Genomic DNA, 22813 nt, shown 5'->3' on the forward strand with positions numbered 1-22813 from the left:
ATATGTCTCTGAAATGTCCTTTAAGTGTGTGTGTGTGTGTCAAGATTGTCTCCAAACAACACACTAATGAAGCTATAGTTCAATCAGGAAGACTCTCTTTATCCTCTCTCATTCACAACTCTCTGTCTCTCTCTTCCTGCTTTTCTCATCAGCCTCTCTGGGACTTCTGGTTTAACCATTCAACAGTCAAATATTTGTTGTCACGTTTAAAAATGTTTCTCCACTGCTGCTGTCAGATGTCTTTTCAATTCGAAACTGCTGCGACCTTCCTCCACCCCGTTCACCCCTAGTCTTCACATCCAGGGCCCCGGCCAAGCTCAACAGAATCCACTCCTCATCTAATCCACAGCTCGACCAGCACCAGCGTCTAGACCCTGGCGGGTGTTTTCACTACTAAGCACTGCATTACATTCTCCTCCTCAAAACGTTCACATTTTTCTCTTGTGCAAGCAACTAAATAGATTGTTATTATTCACTCAGAACTGCATTATTGTGGCCCGCACCAGCACGACGTCTCCAGGTTTGAGTTTGGGGGATTCAGGTTTTGGTGTGTCCGCTGCCAACGTGTCACCAAGAGCACTGAGAGCATCCAGAGACATGGAGTCACCCTGGTGAGAGAACAAGGGGAGGACATTGTGGGCCAAAATAAATGTAAAAAGATTTTGTAGGAACATACATTCATACATAACAAATTAAGGCATGTTGGAAAGAAAGACATTTTTCTCCTCATGTCTACCTTCTGAATCTTGGGCTTTGCTTGTTGTGGTTGTGGGGGGAGGACATCTAGTGTGTTAGGCTGTTCCAGGGGACAAACCATTAACTGAAGAAACATAAAGACATGCTGTGGGACATGTAGACTGAGACGAGACAAGACTGTAGAAGATGTAAGAACAGGCAGCACAGCTAGCAATAAAGACCAAATTATTTCTATGTCGTTAACTCGGGACAAAATGGTTTGCAGAGTTGCCAACACAATCACACACACGGACAGCTTTACCTCTGGGGCCTTCTGGGTAGGAGGAGGGACAGGCGCCTGAAGTCCAGAAGCTTTAGAGGAAGCCACGAAATCTAAGGAGAGGACATCCAGAGCTGACAGATCCTCAACCTTAGTCTGGCAACACAGAGAAGAGTTTTAGTGATATCACACCGTTTACTTCAATGCAAGGAAATAAAAAGATTAGAATAGTGTAGAAGAACACTTTGTGGAATACACTTTAGTCTTGTGATAAGATAAATACCCTTTCTATATGCACAGTAAACAAAAACCCAGGAGACAGTATTCTGAAAGCAACTATCAGGAATAGCTAGCACGGGTAATAAAGCCTCAATGCACAGGTACAGCTCCACACATCTGTACCTGTGCAGGTGCAGGAGGAGCTGAGGGGGCGACAACAGGAGCCTGGACAGCAGGAGCTGCTGAGGTGGTCAAGAAGTCTCCAGACAAAATGTCCAGAGCATCACCTGTGTTCATGGTGGGCTGCAGGAGGAGACGGATGGAAGGAGCAATCAGTTCATGAGGTTTTCATTTCTCAGTTGAACAGCACTCTCAACGCTCGACGTCTAAAATCCTAATTGTAAGACTGATTTTGCTCCAGTCTCACCTCTGGTTTAGGAGGAGGCAGTTTCTTGAGCTCCTCCTCATTAAACCTGTAGCCTGGAGGAAGTGTGTCCTCCCTCTCTCCTACACGCACACCCTTCTCCTTGGTAAATGTGCCCTCCTGTAAAAAGAAAAAAAGGAGAAAAAGAGGACAACATGAGAGACCGCCTGGTGAGAAAACTATTGTTAAACGCTACATGCCAAGAGTCTTTCTGCGAGGGACTGTGGCTTTTTTTCTTACCTTCACAATTTCTCCAGGTTTGAGTTTGGGGCTTTCGGGTTTTGGTGTGTCCGTTGCCAACGTGTCACCAAGAGCACTGAGAGCATCCAGAGACATGAAGTCACCCTGGTGAGAGAACAGGAGGGTTGGACTTGTCCGTGTGTCATTCATTCATTTATAATTCATCTATGAAATGAGATAGGGAGGAGGAGAAGGATACAGGAGAAAAAACAACAGCACATATCCTGTGTCTCACCTGGTCTGCCTTCGCCTTGGCGCCAGCGGCTTCCTTTCCAGCGGTGGGTTTCTCTACTTTGCCTTTCTTATCGGCAGGAGGAGCAGGGGATTCCACTTTCTGCATCAGACAACACATATAAGTGAAAGAAGTCGCTCAGTCAGTCATGTCAGTCTGCTCAGTGCATAAATTAATCTGCGCATACATGCTGCCATTTTGCTTAAGGCTTAAAGGCTTATGTTAGACTGAAAACTGTATGAATGCATCGCAAAGACACCTGTATGTGTTTGTGCATATTTGGATTCATATTGGAAGAGTCTGAGGTGCTCTGTAAATTAGCCTCTCCAGGTTCCATTGTACTTTAAAGGAAAAATAAATCTCCTGTACTGTACCTTGGCAGTAGTGGCGGACAGCCCAGCCTCCAGAGAGAACCCATCGGCTTTCTCCGCCTTGGCTTTCTTATCACCAGGAGGAGCGGGAGTTTTCTACAAAGACCAAGAGACGTCATTACTATTAACTGATGGTTCAACTGTGTCATTTTTGTCTGCCGTCACCAGTGATGGATGCGCAGATCTGTACCTGTGTTGGAGCAGCTGAGGGGGTGACAACAGGAGCCTGAACAGTAGGAGCCGCCGAGGGGGTCGTGAAGTCCCCAGACAAAATGTCCAGAGCATCGCCCGTGTTCATGGTGGGCTGCAGGAGGAGGTGAAGAGAGATGCCAAGGAAAACAGAGATCATATTTGTGCACCAATATCCTTCAGCGATTGTTGTAGTCATCTAAAGGTATTCTTTAAGGTTGCTCCAGTCTCACCTCTGGTTTAGGAGGAGGCAGTTTCTCGAGCTCCTCCTTATTAAACCTGTAGCCTGGAGGAAGTGTGTCCTCCCTCTCTCCAACTAGCACACCTTTCTCCTTGGTAACTTTGCCCTCCTGTAAAGAGTAAAAGAGGAGAAAAAGGACAGTGGGATAGATGTAAGTAATAATTTATCATTGCAGATAAAATGTAGACGAGAAAAGGTGTTTTTTTGTTAGCCTTGAAAGAAATCTGCTATGTGCATTGGACTGTGTGTTGCAGTTTTTGCCCATACTGGAACAAAGTCTTCCGGTTTGAGTTTGGGGGGTTCAGGTTTTGGTGTGTCCGCTGCCAACGTGTCACCAAGAGCACTGAGAGCATCCAGAGAGAAGTCATCCTGGTGAGGAGGAGAGAACAGGAGATTTGTGATTGACTAATACAACTTATATTATTTGACTACATGGAAAGACAAAGTTAGTCTGTCCACTTCTTCTCCTCTGTCTCACCTTAGCAGCCGTGGGCTTGGTGCCTACTTTGGCATCCAGTCCAGCCTCCAGAGAGAAACCAGCAGAGGTATCCATCTTGGCTTTTTTATCAGCCGGAGGCTGCACAGAAGGTGCTGCTTTCTACACCAGCCAACAGAAACAACAGACCATGACGATGATAAAAATGAAATAAACGCTAATTCTGTATAATTTCTAAGCAGTCAAACATTTTGCTTGTCATTTGAAAAATAACAAAACAGCTACAAGTTTGAAGAAAGAGATCTGACAAGCCAAGAATGTACCGAGGAGGGAGCGGAGGGAAGTCCGGCCTCCAGAGAGAAATCGTTTGAGACTTTTTCCATCGTGGCTTTCTTATCAGCAGGAGGAGCAGGACACACAGCCACGGGAGGGACTACTGCAGGAGTGTCTTTCTGCAACAGAGACATAAAAAAAAAAAAAAAAAGTCTTAGCCTCCTCAGCCAGAGGTGGATTCGGTGGCACTGAAAAAAGTTTTACTTTACCTTTGGAGGAGGTGGAGCAAAGTTTGCAAGACCAGCAGATGAGGCGCTGACACTTTCAACAGGGCCCTTCTTTTTAATAAAACAATACAGAGATGTTTAAGCAAAAAACAAACAAACTTTAATTTCAGTCACTTCATTAAGTCCTCACGGCTCAAACTATTCTCAACAGATAAGCCAAACTAGGAATTTTCTACATGGGCCTGTGAAGGGGGCACACCAAGGCTGGACTAGCAGCTGAGTGCTACATGCTTGGAGACTGACCTCTTGCTTCTTGGGTCCAGATGGAGCAGTAGATGTGTTGAAACCAGCCGATAGAGAATCCAGGGCCTCGTCTGTGCTCAGGGGTTTCTGAGGTGAAAAACAAGAGCGTGCATCAACACCAGGTATCAACAACAATTCACTTAGAAAGAATCTCATCACATTTTTCTACACAACTGCCTCCACTAGAGGGCGTGACCGACCAAGTCAAAGGCAAAACAAAGGACAATGTAATGTAAACCAGACGGCATGTACCAACAGTGGAGGAAAAGTACAGACACACCCTTCGCATACCGTGGACAGAAAACTTACAGATACGACTCATATTGATGCATAGGATCACAGTGAATTACCACCAATGTGACAAATAGAAGAACTAAAACTCACACAGAGAGAAAGTGTCTAAGTGGGAAGAGACTGCGTGACAGAACGAAGCGTCTTCCACGAAAAGATGACAAAGTGGGAGTAGGCCATGATGCAAATGTGGGTGTGCTGAGCTGAGCAAAGAGCAACCTACATACGGGCGGATATCAAAGCGTGTAACAGCTGCATCACATCGCAAACTGGTTGCACACATTTGTGTTAGCGTTCGGATTGGCTCTGACAAGAGCCGACGAGCTCAAGCAGAAAAGGTGGGTCCTGTGATGTTTGCTCAGACTACACCCGCCCGTGCAATGCAACATTCCCCACTCTAGAGGTACCAGCAGAGAGCACGGTGGAAACAGATCTTCCTGTGTGCATGTGTCATGTTTGTGATGGAAAAAAAGTTTAGAAAGAGCGAGTCTTGCGTCTAAACTTTATCTGGACTGAAACAAGCTGAGTGCAGGAGGTCGTGGCTCTGCTAAAGGCCAGTTGTGAAAGCTTTACTTACAGGAACCTCCTTGGGTTTAACATCCGCAGGAGCTGGAGTCTATGAAAAAAAAAAAAGACATTTATTTTAGTCTGGGGAAAGAAAGGGAAATGCTGAAATGGTGGCGGTTAAAAAACTGCCTGGAGGGCTCAGTTCCACTTTGAAAAACATATATTTTCTAATTTTTTATGCAAATAGTTAGAAGAAGTGGAACGAAAGGAACATTTTCTTGATAGTTCCTAGGTCTATATAGAAAACTAGATGATCAAACTAGTCTTTTTATCGTCGATTCAGTGCTATTTTGGTACCATTTATCTCACCTGAATATAATATAAAGAAAAAAGAAATACATCATTGTATTAGTGTGGACGCATAGTAAACTGTTTTCATAGGAACTTCTTTTTAGCAAAAGAATTAGCCCTTATTAAACTATTGAAAGTGAGGTCTGTCATACACATAAAACAGTCCTAAAGAAGCAAATCAGAAGAAGTGATGGGGAAGATGAGGACAGCGAGGTGAACTGACCATATCTTTAAATCTGTAGCCTGGAGGCAGCGTGTCGTCTCTCTCTCCACACTTCTGAGCCTTCTCAGAGGCGATTCCATGCTGTGGCACATGCATCACACGGTTACACATCCATGCGGCTCAGCGTGATCACACAGTGCTCACCTTTCTATACACACAGACACGCATGCGTGCACACTGTGGCTATGCTGTACCTCTTGGACATTTGGCCCAGTGTATACAGGACCCACTGGCGCGACTGGACCGGCTGATGGTAGTATGCTGGCCAGGGCGTCAAATGGATCCACTGCAGGCGTCTGCACATGCAACACAACTCAGCACACCGGAGCAAGCAACATGCTTTTTAAATAGAAGCTGTGCAGTTTCACTAATTCGTTACCTCTTTGGCTCCTGTGGCTGCTGTGGAAGGAACCTCAACCTGCACCTGCAACAGGTCACAAATTGTGTGAACACACCTTAGTGATATGGAGCATCCCAAAAAATTAAAGCCATAACAAAAACTGTACAGCTCCTGCTGGGTATCCATTTAGAGTGATCTATTTCATCTTGATAAAGCTGTTCTTCTTATAATGTCTCTCAAACATTCATTCAGAAATCTCTGAAGGTATCTCTGGAGCAGACTGGAGCTCACTGCATTCATTCACTAGCGAGCACCATGAGAATATTCAGTCCTATCCGTCAACATTGTACTGAAAATACAGAGGACAACCTCCACCAGGGTTGGTTTTGGGATCCTCTACCTTTGTTTGTGTTGGTTTAGCTTCTTCTTTCTTTGCTTGCACAGATACATTTCCAGTTGCAGCCGTGGCTGCTGCTGTTGGCTTTGCTGTTTTAACAGGATCAGCTTTATGCACATCAGCTTTGACTGTTGTGGCAGTAGAGGCACTCTAAAATGCAATGAATTCACAATCATTACAGGCCTGGTACTCGTCAGGTATGTTAGTCTGCTGTACAGGCACAATTTATGTAATATACCCAAGGAAACATGAAAGACAAGGAAGTGAGGAGCCGCCTCCACCAGAAGAAAGCCTCCACCAACGCAACGACAGTCATTCATTTAGAAGTGTCAGCAGGGGTTGTGCAATGAGATGACACAATGAGGTGTAAGAAGGCAAACGGTAGGCGTCTCCTCTTCATTTGTTTCCTCTCGTTGACTCATATTTATGATGCATGGATGGGGTGCTCAAAATGGACAGGTGTTCACAGTGAGCAAATACCAAAACAACAAGCGGAGGCATGTTGAACACAGAGCAAAAGTCTTTCACAATACCCAAAAGGTCAAACAGTGACTTATTTTTAAAGGACTGTCCAAACCAGATATAAGAGTGTTCTCAAGTAAGAACAGTATCAAAACCTGATAAATCTGCAACGCAAAGAGGCAGATAACAAAAGAAAGAAAGGCAAGAAAGCCTTGAAAGATACATCTCAAGAGGTGTCATGGAGGCAGTAAAGATTCATGGGTCGAGTCTACCTTGGTTGTGTCTTTGGGTGACTCTTTAGGTTTGGTCACAGCACTGGTCGCTGCTGTTCCAGCAGCAGAAGAAGAAACTGTAGCTGTGGCTTTGACGTGGGAGACAGGTGCCGTCTACAAACATGTAGACAGATGGTCACTCAAAAACACAAGGATGAAAGCAACTCTGAATCCAGTAAATGTATATTAAAGACGTGCCAAGCGTGTGGACAGTGTTAGTGAAAACAGAGCAGATAAACCACAATAAAATAAAAGGTCTGCTGGGATCTGACCATTAATCAGCATATATATATATATATATATATATATATAAATGCTAGTGCTTTTTCAGGCTTTAATTCCATATAAAAAACAAAATGAACAGTACTCCTGACATTTCTAGATTTTTTTTAGCCGTTCGTGCAGCTTAATTTTCAAAAAAATGCTTTCAAATGTATTAGTGTATATATACTGACAATGTAGCTGCAGGACAACAAGCTCAAATGTCCTTAACCTGGGTCAGCTGCAGAAAAGAACTGTCTTCAACCACTACCATCAAGACATTGAAAAAATAACAAATTCAATAAGCAAACTGTGGCATTATAAAAATCATGTGGATCTTATGAATTTGGTAGTAGCTATAAAATGAGCACATGCTGTGTATGTTGTGTTTGCCACAATCTTCTGTCTTGATTGTGTGAAATCGAGTTAGGATTTATAGATCAAATGAAGCTCTGACTAAAGCCAGAAAAAGCAGCGTCTGCCATAATGACATCATTACCTTTGACATCCCTCTAGGCCCGCCACGCTCCCCTGCTGATGGCATGTCAATAACAGTAGCACCGGCCGGCGCAGTGTTAGTCTACAATCAAGGAGCATGTGTTTAAAGAAGAGGACGAGAAAGTTCATTCATGAAGTCAGCTCCACGGTTTGCGAAGAGCATTCAACCCGAGGGCAACAATGCGAGAGCTCTGTGTTGAGACGCAGCCTGTGTTCAGCCACTGATGCACGTGAAAGACCAAGATGAATGCCGAAGAGACACCGCTCACAGAGAGGCGACAATGTTTTGCAAGGTGAAAAGCAAAGGTGAAGCCAGTGAGGAAGGGATCCCTTGTGATGAGAACACAGAGTGTTGAGAATGAAAGAAGAAAGCAGCGTTACGTCACACCAAAACAGCCAAAAGCCCCCTGCACTTTTGTTCAGACACCCGGAGTCTGAACAAACTTTACGTTTGGCTTTACGTGCCTCTTTCCCCGTTGTACGGACTGCAGCACTTCCTCCTGCTGTGATTCCACTTCCTGTGGCTCCGCCTGTTGCTGTGGTAACCACCCCAGGCTTTGTAGCCATGGTGGATCCTGATGATGCTTTCTGCAACGCACCAGGTGTGGAGAACTTTATCATCTACCTTTATTGCTCATTGGATGCTCACATTGCTTGTGTGTAAGTGTCTGCAGTAACTGTTCATGTACCGCATGTACCATTTGACGACAAAAAGGTTTAGTTAACCACATTTGAGACTGCAGGGGGCAAATTCAGCATTACTAAATACTCACTCTCAAAAGTTTCTTTTGCCCCCAATTTTGCCTGTAGTTTTCCATCCCAATTTAAATCAAGTCCAACGTTACACTAAAAAAAAACGTCCTTTAAAGGTAAAGAAAAACAGGCACAAAAAGTGGCTCATATTAACTGCCAACGAAACTGTGGCTACGCTTTTCTCTATAGCTAAGTATCTGCGCTACACTATCCATACACACGTCCACTGAAACCTGAGCGGCTCTAACCCACTGTGCCAAAGTCAACCAAGAGGAAAATAAGAGGGGCAGCAAGGTCAGCTGCTAACCAGAGTCACTCATAGCTGAAGTTATCTCTAGTTCAGTGACTCGTAATTCTCGCACATTTCTTACTATTTTTACATAATATTGCTGCAGCTATTTTCTGCACACGGCCTCCTCTTATTATTAGTATTCTAAGTAACAAAGCTTATCTCTACAGGCCAGACACCAAAATAGACAATGCCTAAGCCCGGTGGTTGAATGACAAGTGAAAACTTCAGGCTGCCACTGTTGCTTTGTTCTGTTTTAACACTGTCTATAAGTAAGGAAAACAAAACACTGACAGACAATCTGCCAGTGGATTCCTGTGTCCTGGGGTCAAGACAAGAGGTCAGTGCAAAAAGTAGTCACTGAGCACTGTCACTAGTGGGGGTAGAGAAATGGACACTGGGCGGGTGGTATAAAGTACTTAACTCTGACTCTAACATACTGCTCTAAATAAACCATATAACTGTTATATAATCAGAATTTATGAGGTCCTGAGTCAAATACTAATAAACTCTTTTAACGTATCTAACCCCATTTAACCCCATAAACACTCAGAAGAAGTTTTGTCCCTTGCTTTTATGCAAAATACTTTGTTAAGTATTTTGCATAAGTCTAAACACTCATGGTGACTTCTGTAAATTGGATCTTACTGTTTTACACGGCTATTCTTCACATACGTATACTATAATTATGATGTTATTTTTTCTTTCTTCTGATTTCAAAAGCCCACTCTTCTGTTGTTGTATTGTCTCCAGGTTTTCTGACACTTTCCCAAGAGACTTTTGGGGGCTTTTTTCTGGCAAGACTTCCTCTATGTAAATGTTCAGAGTGGTTCAAAACTTATGACTTATTCAAATTAACGCTAAGTGGAGAAGGTTAAATATATATTAAATATCTTTGGTATGAATCTTTGATCCATTGTTTCAGAGCTGGGTTAATGGGTTAAACTGGGTGGTACCTCCCTCATGCTTGAATGAAAGGAAAAGGAAAGTGTTCTTTTGTGTGTGCTACTGAACACACAGCTAAGCCTTTTCCCTCAGTCTGTTCTACTGCTATTAAGAACGGCATGCTTCTGGAGCGGGAAAGGAAGTAAAAATAGTACACGGGGGGGGGGGGACGTGGGAAGTTAACCAGTTTCTTCAGAGGGAGTGAGGGAGAAAGACAAGAGTTTAAGTGACATAACATAGGAATATGTAATACCTCAAACTGTGCAGGCTTCACCGTGGAGACCTGAGGTGCTGGTTTGGGTGGAGCCTGGCTAGGCTGCGACTGCAGGAAGAAAGAGAGAGAGACAGAGAAAGACAACCGTCACACATGCCCCGTGAACACAAGAAACCACAGTCGTAAATTAAAGAGTCACACGCGGCCACATCTCTATTTCACACGAGCAACATTTGTGGAAAACAACACATTCCATCAAAATCATTTCTGGATGGAGATAGAGGTATGCTGAAAGGCTTAAGGGTAACACTGACTCTGAGATAGGGAGATAGGGGAGTTATGGTCACAAACACTTCAGTGCAGTCAGAGGTGACTGGTTTATGTTTCGGGCAGAAGGGTGTGAATGCTGTTTGACAGAGAGCAAAGACACCTGGTATTACTGCTATAGCACTGTGTAGTGGATAACACCCGCCAGCAATGAACATAGCTTTCACAAGTTGCTTTTCAGCTGAGGTCGTGCAGTGTCAAATAAACCGTAAGATCATTCACAGAAACATGAAACAAACAGAGCACTCTGCCTTTGACATGCATGGTTGAAGATGTCGATGCAGCCATTTTTAACACTCGTGCACCCGTCCTGCACTGCACTTCCTCACACAGCAACTATCAGTCAAACAGTGACAGTGGTGCTGTGATCTCTGGCTTAGATTACCTCTTGATAAGCCTCCCTAAAACAACATGTGTTACATCAACTAGTAACAAAACTGACATTAAGGGCTACGAGTATGATAAATGATTATTTTTATATCATGTATACTGAAAGAAGCGGTAGGTTTCCCACCCGCATTTTGTTTAAAGTGCCACGCATCTATTGATATACTGTTCTGATGTGTTAAGTTTATCAGTTATTACCCTGTATCTCTATAATTAGGAGGAACATCAATAAACCAAAAATGACATTTTCAGTGGCTGGAAATGTTTATTGCCACATTGTAAAACAGCATGGGAGTTCAAAAGGTAATGTCTCACACCTTGAGTCCATTTACTCCTGGTTTTGTGACATGTGAGCTGTATCTGGGTATGAGAAAAAACAAGCTATGTTAATGCAGGGCGTAACTGCAGGCACAAAGCACTGGGATTGGAATGTGATCAGATCAGCCAGACCACATTTGGAGGTGGACGGACACGTACTGTGAACAGATCTCAGCCAGGTGTAAAGTGTAATCCCTACAGCACTGACCTCATTCTGAAGAAAAACAACAGCCACAGAAGTTGAAAGGTCATCTAATTTTTGGACCTCTATAAAGAAGAGGCTCTAACGACCTTTGAAGGAATCTATTTAACATTTGACATCACAAGAACAATTTTTTTTTTATATAATAAGTAAGGAATTTTACTTTTTTCCATGCAATACCAGTTGGTGGAATTTCCCACACTCTTACCCTCAGAGGAAACTATAACAACAAACTGTAACAATAAGGCTTTGATTTAATCCGAGTATAATTGGCTTGTATCTGGCTCTATATCTAAACTTGAAACACTTAAAAGAGGACATTTCAGAGGAGGAATGGACTGTGAACAGTCTCAAAAATAAACCAATAAATACAACTGTAATGTTCAATAACAAAATAAAGAAGTTCTGGAGGTAGGTGATCACCAAAAAAAAAAAAAGAGATAACAAAAAAGCAAAATGTTGAAAGGAGGTGGAAAGAGTTGTAATCATGTTTGTAACCATGTTGTTATAGCTGAATAAAGCTGTTTAAAAAAAAAAAGAAAGGTTGGTTAAAAGACGGTAATATACTGCGCCACATAAAAACATTGTTGTGTATGGAACAAAAATCATTAGAGATGATCAATAAATCATGAAGCTCTTACAGCGGCATTGCTTTTCTTGACAATCCATACATTTATTTTACATGTATTCCATTAACATTTTTGTATACAAAGGCAGATCATGTAAATATTCAGTGTTTCCATGGTATTAAAGATGCTATATTATGCCCATTTACAGATTCATAATTTTATGTTTTAATTTTGAAAATTCATATTGCTTTTTCATTGCTGCATTCCCTTTTTCTTTTCATTCTCATTTTAGCTCCTGTCTCTTTAAAACCCCCCTCCTGAAAAGAGAGGAAAGGGACATCTGACTAGTCAGCTGACAACTCTCTTGTTTTTGGTCAGCCCTGGGCATTATGCATACATGTAACAGTAATGTAAATAAGTAACAGAAGAAAAAGCTGGACTGAGAACGAGATATTTCAGGCAGCTGGAGTTTTCCGTGGGACAGCACAACTCCCTTTTGACATGAACTTTGTAACTTTTCAGATATTTGACCAGCACAAGAAAAAAACAAAACAATACAACACACTGAAAGAAAGGGTGAATACAAAAAGCAAACTGAAATATGGCCTGATTAAATAATGGACCAACCTGTATAACCCCAAGAATACCTCTCTGCTCCAGTGTATTTGTGTAACAAAACAACTAAAGGCAGCCCAGTGTTTTGGAGGCATGCAGCGGTCTCCAGGTGGAGTACAATATGCTGCAGAGCCCAGCCCAGTTCTTTTAGGTGTTGTGAACAAAGAGCCTCCACCCCACTGATTCTAGGCTGGGATTACTGAAGCTACTTTCACATCCAACCCAGTGTATTGTACCATTGTACACTCAGACCTAACCCAGCCACATTACTCACGTTTTTTTGTTTTGTTAAAATTTGTTAATACTAACAACAGAAGTTCACCTGGATAGAAAGACACTGGCTGTCCATGAGTGCAGTGTAATTTACTAATATATGGACACTGGTGACTGTTTTTGGACCTCAAGGAATTCTTAACAGATGTTGTAAAGAAAAAATAAACTAACTACATCTACCAATTATCATTATCTGTCTTCTTAATACCTGGAATCCTCTCTTTGAGTAAACCTGTCAAGACAGCTTTGCATCTCGTTTTACGGCGACACTGCCGGCAGGACGGAGGATAAAGCCAGACTGTATGGGAGTAAATGGGAGACGAACAGCAAAAGGGAAGAGATACAGAGTGACAGAGCACACAGTGACTTGCACCACTCTGACCCATCTGCACTCTGGGACCTCTGATTTAGAAATAGTTGCACCTCAGCAAAGTATGTGATTGCCTAACACACTGGCGTTACATTCAACACAAATAAAGTCACAACCCAGTGAGTGAATCACATAAACTTGTTTTGCTTCAGCGAGGAGAAGAATATTCCCGTGACCTTCAATGTATTATACACATCTAATGACTTTTCATCATCCCCCCCCCCCTTCTATCTCCCTATAGCACTGCTTTTTTTACATAATGATTTAATATGAAGTGACTGTTGTTCGAGTCAGCTTGATATTATTTAGAGAGAGAATAAGGAGGAAGTGGCACCGAGGAGGAAGTGAGGTCACAGAGCATCCCCCTGCCACAGGGGAAGTCATGCTGCCTCTGTTGAGGCAGTAAATACAGAATGTTGCCAGGTAACCACAAAAAATAACTTTAATAACTAACAAAAACAAAAAATTGACAAGAGCTGAGCTGCTCTTTATATTTGCATTACAGAATGCACAATTTTGCATGTTTTATTTGCTCATGAGACAAAAATCCACAAAGATATTTACAATACAAAATTATTAAGGTTATTCTTGCTTGGATTTGGATACTGGTACTAACAATAACCTAAATGTTGGTGTCTATACTAAATCAGTACCAGTTGTTAGCTACCCGCTGCTGGCTCAAGCTTAGGTTTAAGATCTAGATACTGATTCAGCATTGACACAATTTAAAAACAATAAATAAATCACTGAAAAGCAGCTTTAATTACATTTGATTAAAGACACTGAGGTCACTGCAGTATCAGCTTTTCCCTTCTTGTCTGCATATGATGTCAGACGTTTCATCAGAAAAAAAGCCAGTCATCAAGTGGATGACATCACTACTTGCTGCAAACTTTCATTTACTTTCATGCACAGTATGGCAAACCCAAAACCCTGTAACACCACATCCTCACTAAACCTAGAACGCTGCTCTTATAATACATGTGCCAGTTGAAATGAAAGGAAGTTGGGCAATTTTATTTAGTTTAATTTTAGTCATATGAGAGTGGACCACAAAGTGCTGGATCAAATCCATGGAAGCATGAGACCTGAAGGGATGTACTTCTGGACTCATGTCGCGCAGCCTTTTGAGTTCTGACCCTTTCCACGCATTCAGTGAGTAAAACTGCAAAACTACACGTCACAACAAAATGACAGTTCTAAGTGCACGTGCACGGCTTTGCATTTCAGAATGTTATTTTAAAGTCATGCTTCAAGACTGTAGACAAACAAAATGGCCTCCTGAACCTCTGTCTGCCATCACCAACAGATGCCAGTTAACAAACACAGTTTAGGAAGCAAATACAACAAAACATCTAGATACTTTCCAAGCAGGCAAACAAACAGGCCACTTATATATTGGATCAAGGATAGCAATGTATTGTATAACAGAGGATCCGAGGACTCATGCTGTCAGAGTCGGAAAATTATAAAAATGATCAGTCACATGTAAACATGAGTTAAAAGTCTCTTCTCTTCAACTGAAAATATGTTAACATTTGAAGAACTCACACAAGAAAATGAAAAGGCTCAGAAGACTCCCTGAGTTACAGTCGTACGTCAAAAGCTAAATCAGAGGTTTGTTGTGTCATCTGGCTAAACTTGCTGCACTCACCCGAGAAACGCCCAGACTCTTTGTTTTACGTCTGCTGTCACTCCAAACCTACACATTCCAACATTCCTCATGGCTCATCTACAACAGGTCCTTACAGATGGCTGTCACACACACTGTAAGCACCAAACAAGCTATCTTAAAAGCACATTAAAGGGCAATTTGCCACACTGAGGGAGAATTAAATAACTGGATCCTGGTGGTGTTAGCATAAAGTCGTGTTCCACTCGCTCAAGTTTAGCCTTACTTTCAGGGAAGCTGAAGCACAACACTTGAGACGTCTACCATGTGTTACTATGCTTCACATTAAAAATATGAATCCATTTATTAAGAGCAACAAAACAGGTATTTCTTTAGTATTCAGCAAAAGGCTAATGCATGTCACACAGGCTAGCATTATTGGAATTTTTTACAGTGCAAATACCAATAAGATAAATAAGTACAGATGCCAAAAGAGATTCAGTTTAGTGGGTTCTGGTGACATGATTTAACATGATGGGTTGTGTTTTCTATGCACTGTTATTTTTTAACTCTATGCTGGTGGGACGTGGCCCTTTTAAAAGTTTTGTTGCTGTAAGCTAGCATGGTTGTGCTGCGCTGCTGTTGTTGTCAATCATTCAATACCTGAATATGCAGGACATTAAGTGCTTTACTACAAATTCCTATTTTTTGTTTATTTTATTATTTTATTCACTAAAGATGCCGGTGTTCAGATTTAAATAATTATGTGTATAGTTCACAAAACTAAGTTTACAAGAACTTTGCCGGAATCAACTACATTCTACTAATAATACTTTGATTTGAATAAGGAACAAAATAACTCACAAGAAATAAACAACACAACAAATGTCACCAAATTTAAATACCTGCTTTTGGTACTCAAGGTCTGTACTAAAATATTAGAGGTGATAACCGGGTCTACCCATGGTGCTTAGCTATTGCTAGGTTACATGTGCTATCTGCTAGCTGTAGCACTGGCTATTGAATTCAAGTAAAATAACGTTTTTTTCTTACAGTTATTTTGGACAGAAAGCCCCTCAGTTATGTTTCAGCCTTTGACAAAAACCACAGTGTGGAACAAGTGTGCTAGTGGAATGAAAGCTAGTATGCTAGCCTCAAGTAGTTCATGACTTCGGCAATATATACAGAATAGACACTTGTCTTTCCTCAACAAAACCCAACTGTGGCCACACTCAGAATTGACAGAGATAACAGGAACACCTTAAATTGTATTGTACCCCTTATGAAAAACCTAATCGTCATGTGACTACATTTGTTGTAGGACTGTGGCAGTGCAGTCAGCTTTAGATAGTGAAAGAGTAGCCTTGTTAAACAGCACTGTGAAGTGTTCCTGTTATTCTGTTCAGCCATGCAAATAAACACGACAGAAGTGTGCAGATGGTAGAAATTTTATCCAGCTGTACCTGGTAGACATGTTGTTGGTGTAGGGGAAGGGGCCGATAGTCGCCATATATCTGTTTTGTAAGGGACATATTGGGGCTGTCAGACACATGGATCAGCACAGTTGCAGAAACACAACATTGAGGGAAACGTACATGCACATATACAGTATGAGCTCAACATTCAAGGCACCATAGTTTTAAAGTTCACGGAGCTTGTCACTGTGAGACCAAGCCAAAATCCTACAAAAACACTACAGGAGGACTCGGGTTGGTGCTTGACCATGTTTCCTGTGGTAAAACACATGACACACACTGTAACCACACAGCTTTCACTTCTATTTTAGTGTGAACATCCCACGTTGCTGATAACAGGATTCTGATATCAGAATCACAGTCGTCCTGGGAGGCACACTGCTAGAATGAGTGCAGCCAAAAATAGACACAGGATTTTATATCTGAAGTGTTTTTATCACATGACTTAGAAAAACACTGACAAAGCAGTAAAGCAATGGGGGAAGTGGTGGCGTAGTGCCATCTGAAACCATTAGGTACTAGTGTTCTTTTACTTTATCATTCACAGGTAGCTGTTCTCGAGATTTGTTGTTTCAGACCCTTTCAAGTGTCAGCTTTGCACTACAACTGCACATATTTTTAACATCTGAAGACTGATCTGGCAGTTGTCTTTCTGTCAAAACTGAAGTAACAATGCACTATGTACATCCAGGCCCTACCCGACAACAGCAATTAAACCATTGGCTTGGCCCTTTTATGAAAACTGATGACTAATGCTACGCCCCACCCGACAGACCACAGACACGCACATTCGAATATGGCTGGAAACAGCTCCTTAGCTATCTGCTGCAGCTGCTTCTAGCAGCACACGTAACTTGTCTAAATTCATCAACAGCGACAATGTAGATCACCTCGGCTCAGTGGTGGAAACGATGAAAGCTGCGGTCAGTGTAACAAGGGAAGAACGTAACTCAGAGTTTCAGTTTCAGCACACATGAAGTACATGAGAATGACTATGATCGCTTTAGGGAAACACAAGACACAAGAAAACACAAGACTTACGCCATAAGTAAGAGTAATATACTTCACAGTAACATCATTCAAAGCCAGGAGAAAAATGGCAGCTCTTTCATGTCGGCCAAGTGTTGCATCTTAATATGTGGCTTTAAAATGGAGAGTTAGCTCTTAGTCATAGAGGACGAACAGAATCATTCATCTTCTATTTTACAGTATTTGTCAACTACGCAGTATGTTCACATTGGCAAGAAGAGGGAAAGCCTAGGGTACATGAAGAGTTACTGTCAAACTTTCAGAAAAAGTCTTAGTGACAGATCCTAAATATACAGAGACGGCTGATTGTTTACTGTTTATTTGGATGCCATTTTGTTGTTACCTTGGCAACAACTGCTCTAGAGGTCCATAAAAGTAACACTAACGCAGTATTCTTCAGTCCTATGCCAACTTTCCTCACCCTGACACGCACACAAAAGCAGTAAACTTGATCACAACAACATGGAGGATCACAGTTAAACGCTGTCACATGAACAAACGGCTAAACCTGTGATTTGAACAGCCTCACTGACATGACAGTGATTTGGCTGCTAACCGCGAAAGAGGAAGCCTTTCCACGCAAGCGCTTCACTAAATAAGAGTGAGCATAAACGGGAAAACAGATACATACCATAGGTTTGACTGTGAGTGTATATCCTCTATGTATGTTGTTGAATGTGCTACCCAAGATGCTCCCTTCCGCCTGGTGCTCCGGAAACACCTAAGTCCACTCTGTATGTCAAATGTTCACGCATGCATACCCACACAGGTAAACACATACATACAGACACATGCGCCCCAAGGGGAAAAACTTGCTGCTCCGCCTTCCTGGACTCTGCATAACAAGTCTGTGCTGCTCAGGCTCCACCTCCTCATCCACAAGGCAGCAGAGCAGGCTCCGTCAGATTGGACAGTGGGACACTCAGTGACCCACCCACTGCTCGCTGCCTGCCACAAAAACCACACAAGTCAGCATGGAGGAAACTTGGGGCTGGGTCAGGGCGTGCTTTGTGAGGAGGGATGTTGTAGCTCGATAACAGACCAGGCGTGATGGCCTACATCAAGCAGGAAGAGTTAAAGTGAATGAAGAGCAGAATGTGAAGTGGCAATAAGGCAGAAGTGGATTTGCGGGTGCAGTGTGTTTTTGTCAGAGTCTGGGTGTGTCTGATAGACTCATTGCTTAGGAATCTAGACTGCAGAGCTACTACTTGAACAGAGTGTGCGTGTGGCAAGAAAAGAAGAGAGGGAGGGGGAGTCACATCACATTGACTACAAGCCACACCCAAAGAATGGCAGAGGAAAGAAAATTTAAGACAGACAAAGTTGTAAGGAAGAGAGCATATAAACACAACGGTCATCGTGGTCTTGAAGTAGACCCTGGACAAAGGAACAGACAGGAAACAGCTTCTGAACAGCAGGCAGAGGTTATGTAAGAAAAAAAACAAAACATCGCAGGGTAACTTTTCCCCTCTCTGCACGCGCACACTTTCATCATTGATTGGCTGATAGTTCAAGATCCGCACAAGTTAATCCAGAGAATTTAAATTACTTCTCAGAAAAAGTATTACCACAAAACATGCCATGCCATGTTAAGGAGGGAGGGATTTAAGGAGCAGAGCCCCCTTGTGTCTGCAAATAGTCATAGCACTTAGGTGAAAATGAACAGAAGACTGAGTCATCTGAAACTGCTGCATACGTTTGTTACGTCTGACAGCTTATGTATCAGTCTGTTGTTTAAAGCTGAATGAATAAATGATTCAGGTTTGTTTTGACTCTGCACTATAATAATAAAATGCATTATGAACTAATCCAACTAATCCGACACTTTGGGTTTATTTATTTTTTTAAACACAGACAAACATTCCCTTTTACATGACCCAATAATGAAAAGGGCTTGTTAAGAAACTTTTCTTTAACCTGAACATGAATATATTTGCTTAAACATCAGCCAAAGTAAGCTAATTAATGGGATTATCTCCTTCAGTAAAGATAAACAGGGCTGAGGAATGAGCATGGCAGAAACATTTCTCTATTCCTCAAGGTCAATGGTCCGTTATGAACACATCCTATTTGCCTACAAATATCTCCAAAAGGAGGAAGGCAGACGGATCTTGCACAATCCCTACCACTGGCAGAAATATCTGAGTCCCTTTTGGAAGCTTAAAAATAAATCTCCCTTTCCCCCGACTGACTCCAGAAAAACACATCAGAGTCTGCCCTCTGCTTTTATGTCTTTGACTCTGAGTGTTTATGTGTGAGTGGGAGAGGGAATGTTTATGCATGTTTCTGAAGGGAAGCATGCACTGGATCCAAATGCCTTGCTTAGGATCCCCTGGTAACGCTTATCTCTGTTGACAGCTAATGAGCTACAGCAGACCCGCCCATCCCTGAGAGATCAGCCAATCAGAACCGTGAAGCTGGAAACTGGACATCTCTAGTGTGGAACTTTGGTCCTGTTTCTAGGACTTCTCTGGCAAATTTGGTGGGAGGATGCAAGGTGTCGTGTTTCTTAAACTCAGCCTTTGGGGAAGAGAAATGTTCTATACTTTAACTGGCGACAGATCACAGTCAAAACTATTGGAAACATACAGCAGTTGAACTGGTTAGACATGTGTTTTGAATGTGGGAATCAGGTCAAGAGATTGTGAACAGAAGGTGCCAGAAGAAATCTCTGAACCTGATACCAAGAAGATGGTAAATCAAGCAAATGAAAAACCAGTAGACAAGAGTAACCCAGATAACGTGACAAACCAACCTAATACTTCTCTAGGAAACACAACAACGTGGATTAAACTTGAGATGGAATTTCATTTGAAAGATTATGCTACACAGACTACACTAGCAACGTGCATGAGAACTAGCTAGTACACAGTCATCTACATAAAACAGATAAGCATACAAATATGCAGAATATGTAGATAAAGGAAGAGATTTTCATACAGCAAGCTTTCTGGTTTCTGTTTCTGGTCCAGCTAACACTAATCAGCCATGTTTGAGCAAGTCATGGTTGTATGCAAGTAAACAGCAGGCTATTGTCACGCAAACAGCTCATTGTCCTAATTTTGAACTGTTAACTAAGTTCAAACAGTCAGGTGGTAGACGATAACTTTACGCAATTCAAGTTACGAATATATATATGACTATAGCAGACGAAACAGGAAGTCTTAGCCAAGGCCGGAAACCACTGACCTTAGAAATTAGGCCATCAGACAATATCTGATGGATTCCCAGAATGAACACATGGTGAGCTAAAGGACAAACACATTGCTCTCAGGAGTAGCTAGCTGGAATATAGGATAGCTAAAGGAAGAGAATTATAAGTTTACAATATGCTCAACCATTCTTCAAGCTACCAAGCAAAGGTGGTAGCTGGCAACGATGGCAGACTCATACGCCATGAAGAGCTAAATGGACTTGAGTAGTTTGTTATCAGGTTCCCAGAGCCATGACTTCAAACCATTGCCATGGTTGCTTCATTCTGGTATATGCTTGCACAATAATACAGTCAGACAGCTAACTGTGGAAGGCTCCAGGCCAAAAAAAGCCCTTAAATCAAAACGGTTGATGTTCATTTTAGGACACCACAGATCCAGTTTTAGATCTTGCATTATTCTCAGCTCAGGTTTCTTTGACTCACCTGTTAGGTCATTAGTTTCTGTCTGTTCTCTGCATTACCTAGATGTCACATCATTTCATTACAAACATTAATGTTTTATATGAAACCTGCATCTCTGAAGTGTGAACCACTAAACTTACAGACTTCAGTGCCTCAATATCCCAGAAACCAAGAGATACAATGGTGAAAAAAAATAAATAAAATAAATCATTTATCCAGTCCCATTGTTGCTTGGTTACAGATAGAAACAGTGGCTGTTGTTAAACCATCATGCCCCCCACCCCACCTACAGTAAACTATTGATGTCCTTTGGTCTGCTGTGTGTCCATGAACCGTGTCTAAATTTAGCTCAGTACTTTTCCCCCCTTGTTTGTTATCCCACACCAGAAACATGCACATGAAAATGTGGATCCTGCTCGGCCCCACCTGTGCCAGCTACATGACAGAGAACTCCAGTAACATCTGTTGTTGGGGCTTGTCATTGATTTAACAACAATAATCACATGCTTATTAAATGTCCTCACCAACACTGGCTTACTGATTTCGTGGATTTATGAGGAGCATTACCAGGAATCTCAACCATTATGTATCTCATTGCAGTTTCCAGTAAGTGTGAGGCTGATGGATATTCATTACTTATCCTTGCTGGGTAGGACAAACATCATGTGGCTAAGGTTTTCCTCAAGCATGGGAGATGTAAACAGACACGAGAACAGATGCACAACCAGAGCTCGATGCTCGATGACAACGCCTTGCAGAAGCACTTTCTCAGATAAACACCCAGAAGCTGTCCTGGAGTTTCTTTTACATAACTGACGTGACAAGAGCCTGTAAAGAGCAATGTCAAGTGACAGTGAAATGAGAAATGTAACAGCGCAAGTATCGATGAGTGCTGGGAAATAACACACTACCTGCTGACGGGATAATCAGCAACATTTAATGGACGTGAAATGGAAGGATAATCCAACTCTGATTTCAGCCATTCAGCCTGTTCTCATTCACACTGTCCTACTGTCCTTTACAACAGAAGCAGACACTTTAACCTTGATCAAATGCTGTGCTTCAGTGAAGTTCGCTCATCCGATGATTACCCAGCAATGTATGGAGTAGTAGGAACCCAAAAGTATGTATATACAAATATTTAAAAAGATATATTTTTGGTCCTCAGGCAAATCTAAGCTATTTAGCAGGCCACACCTCTGTGACCTCTCAACCTCTGTGACCTCTCAACCTCTGTGACCTCTCGACCTCTGTGACCTCTCAACCCCTGTGACGTGGCTCTGAATCAGTTTCACCTGATAAGTTCATTCCAACTCACCCTCGTTGTTCCTATAGTCTGAGATGTTTTATGAATGAAGCAATGTGTTACAAAAGTAAAAAGAGCTCATGACGCATTATTATAAAGAAAGCAAGGTTTTTTATCTCAAGAGTCACCTTAACTTTGGTTTTACTGGAGGACAGGTTTGGACTTGGTTAGTTTGTATCCTTTGTGGCCAGAAGCTATGTGAGTAAGGAGGGCCCCAAGGAAAAAAGGCCAGAACACTAGACACACTAAGTATTTAAACGTATAAACATAAATAGTTAATACTCAACAAAGTTCAGTGTCTAACATGTTCTGAATGTAGTTTGCTGCTGAGTATGCATTAGCTACTATAGCCTTTTTTCACTAGAGAAGGCTAACGGCAGCAGCCAACACCACCAAGTGAACCAGAAAGGCTACAGACTCAACAGTCTGAGGAAAAGTAGCTCTGTAAAGTGGAGGGGTGCTGCAGATTCAAGTGATGTTTGACGTTTCAGTGCTACAAGAACTTCTTGTCACATTTAACATTATGGAAATATTTTACTTTATATCATTTTTAACCTAAGCAGAGATTGATGTGCACAACATCCGCTCAAGTCTTGTGTCTGTTTGACAGTGAGGAAGCATACTGGATGTTTGTTGAAGTCATTTTGTCGCTCTGAGACTTTGTTGTAATGCTCGTGCATGTGTAGGCAAGATACATGAATTTTTCCCAGTAGCCATTTCCTGCCAGTCCAACAATAACAGTGCCAGACCGCTCTGAGCTACAAGAGAGGCAGACATCTGCAGCCCAGGTCTGGGACAACA

At 42.1% G+C, this 22813-nt stretch overlaps 1 protein-coding gene across 17 annotated transcripts in view; it reads right to left on the reverse strand.

Moving 5' to 3' along the window:
• Window positions 1-22813, reverse strand: part of cast (calpastatin) — a 33032-nt gene that overhangs the window by 4696 nt on the left and 5523 nt on the right. For 4 of the 17 annotated variants that reach the window (XM_084542599.1, XM_084542600.1, XM_084542589.1 and 1 more), the window contains exons 2-25: window positions 9953-10021; window positions 8178-8300; window positions 7714-7794; window positions 6954-7067; window positions 6223-6369; window positions 5862-5906; window positions 5677-5778; window positions 5483-5563; window positions 4979-5017; window positions 4111-4197; window positions 3850-3918; window positions 3631-3759; window positions 3350-3469; window positions 3139-3240; window positions 2864-2980; window positions 2632-2745; window positions 2445-2537; window positions 2074-2172; window positions 1839-1943; window positions 1602-1718; window positions 1358-1477; window positions 998-1111; window positions 737-820; window positions 504-608 (exon numbers count right to left, since the gene is read on the reverse strand). In XM_084542599.1, coding sequence (XP_084398725.1) covers window positions 504-608; window positions 737-820; window positions 998-1111; window positions 1358-1477; window positions 1602-1718; window positions 1839-1943; window positions 2074-2172; window positions 2445-2537; window positions 2632-2745; window positions 2864-2980; window positions 3139-3240; window positions 3350-3469; window positions 3631-3759; window positions 3850-3918; window positions 4111-4197; window positions 4979-5017; window positions 5483-5563; window positions 5677-5778; window positions 5862-5906; window positions 6223-6369; window positions 6954-7067; window positions 7714-7794; window positions 8178-8300; window positions 9953-10021 — 2376 coding nt within the window. Of the gene's footprint in view, window positions 1-503; window positions 609-736; window positions 821-997; window positions 1112-1357; window positions 1478-1601; window positions 1719-1838; window positions 1944-2073; window positions 2173-2444; window positions 2538-2631; window positions 2746-2863; window positions 2981-3138; window positions 3241-3349; window positions 3470-3630; window positions 3760-3849; window positions 3919-4110; window positions 4198-4978; window positions 5018-5482; window positions 5564-5676; window positions 5779-5861; window positions 5907-6222; window positions 6370-6953; window positions 7068-7713; window positions 7795-8177; window positions 8301-9952; window positions 10022-17721; window positions 17968-22813 lie in introns of those variants that run through there. The other 13 variants (XM_084542596.1, XM_084542595.1, XM_084542602.1 and 10 more) reach the window with 12 other exon arrangements.

Source organism: Chelon labrosus, assembly GCF_963514085.1.
Source record: "Chelon labrosus genome assembly, chromosome: 4".
In the NCBI taxonomy this organism is placed as follows: Eukaryota; Metazoa; Chordata; class Actinopteri; order Mugiliformes; family Mugilidae; genus Chelon; species Chelon labrosus.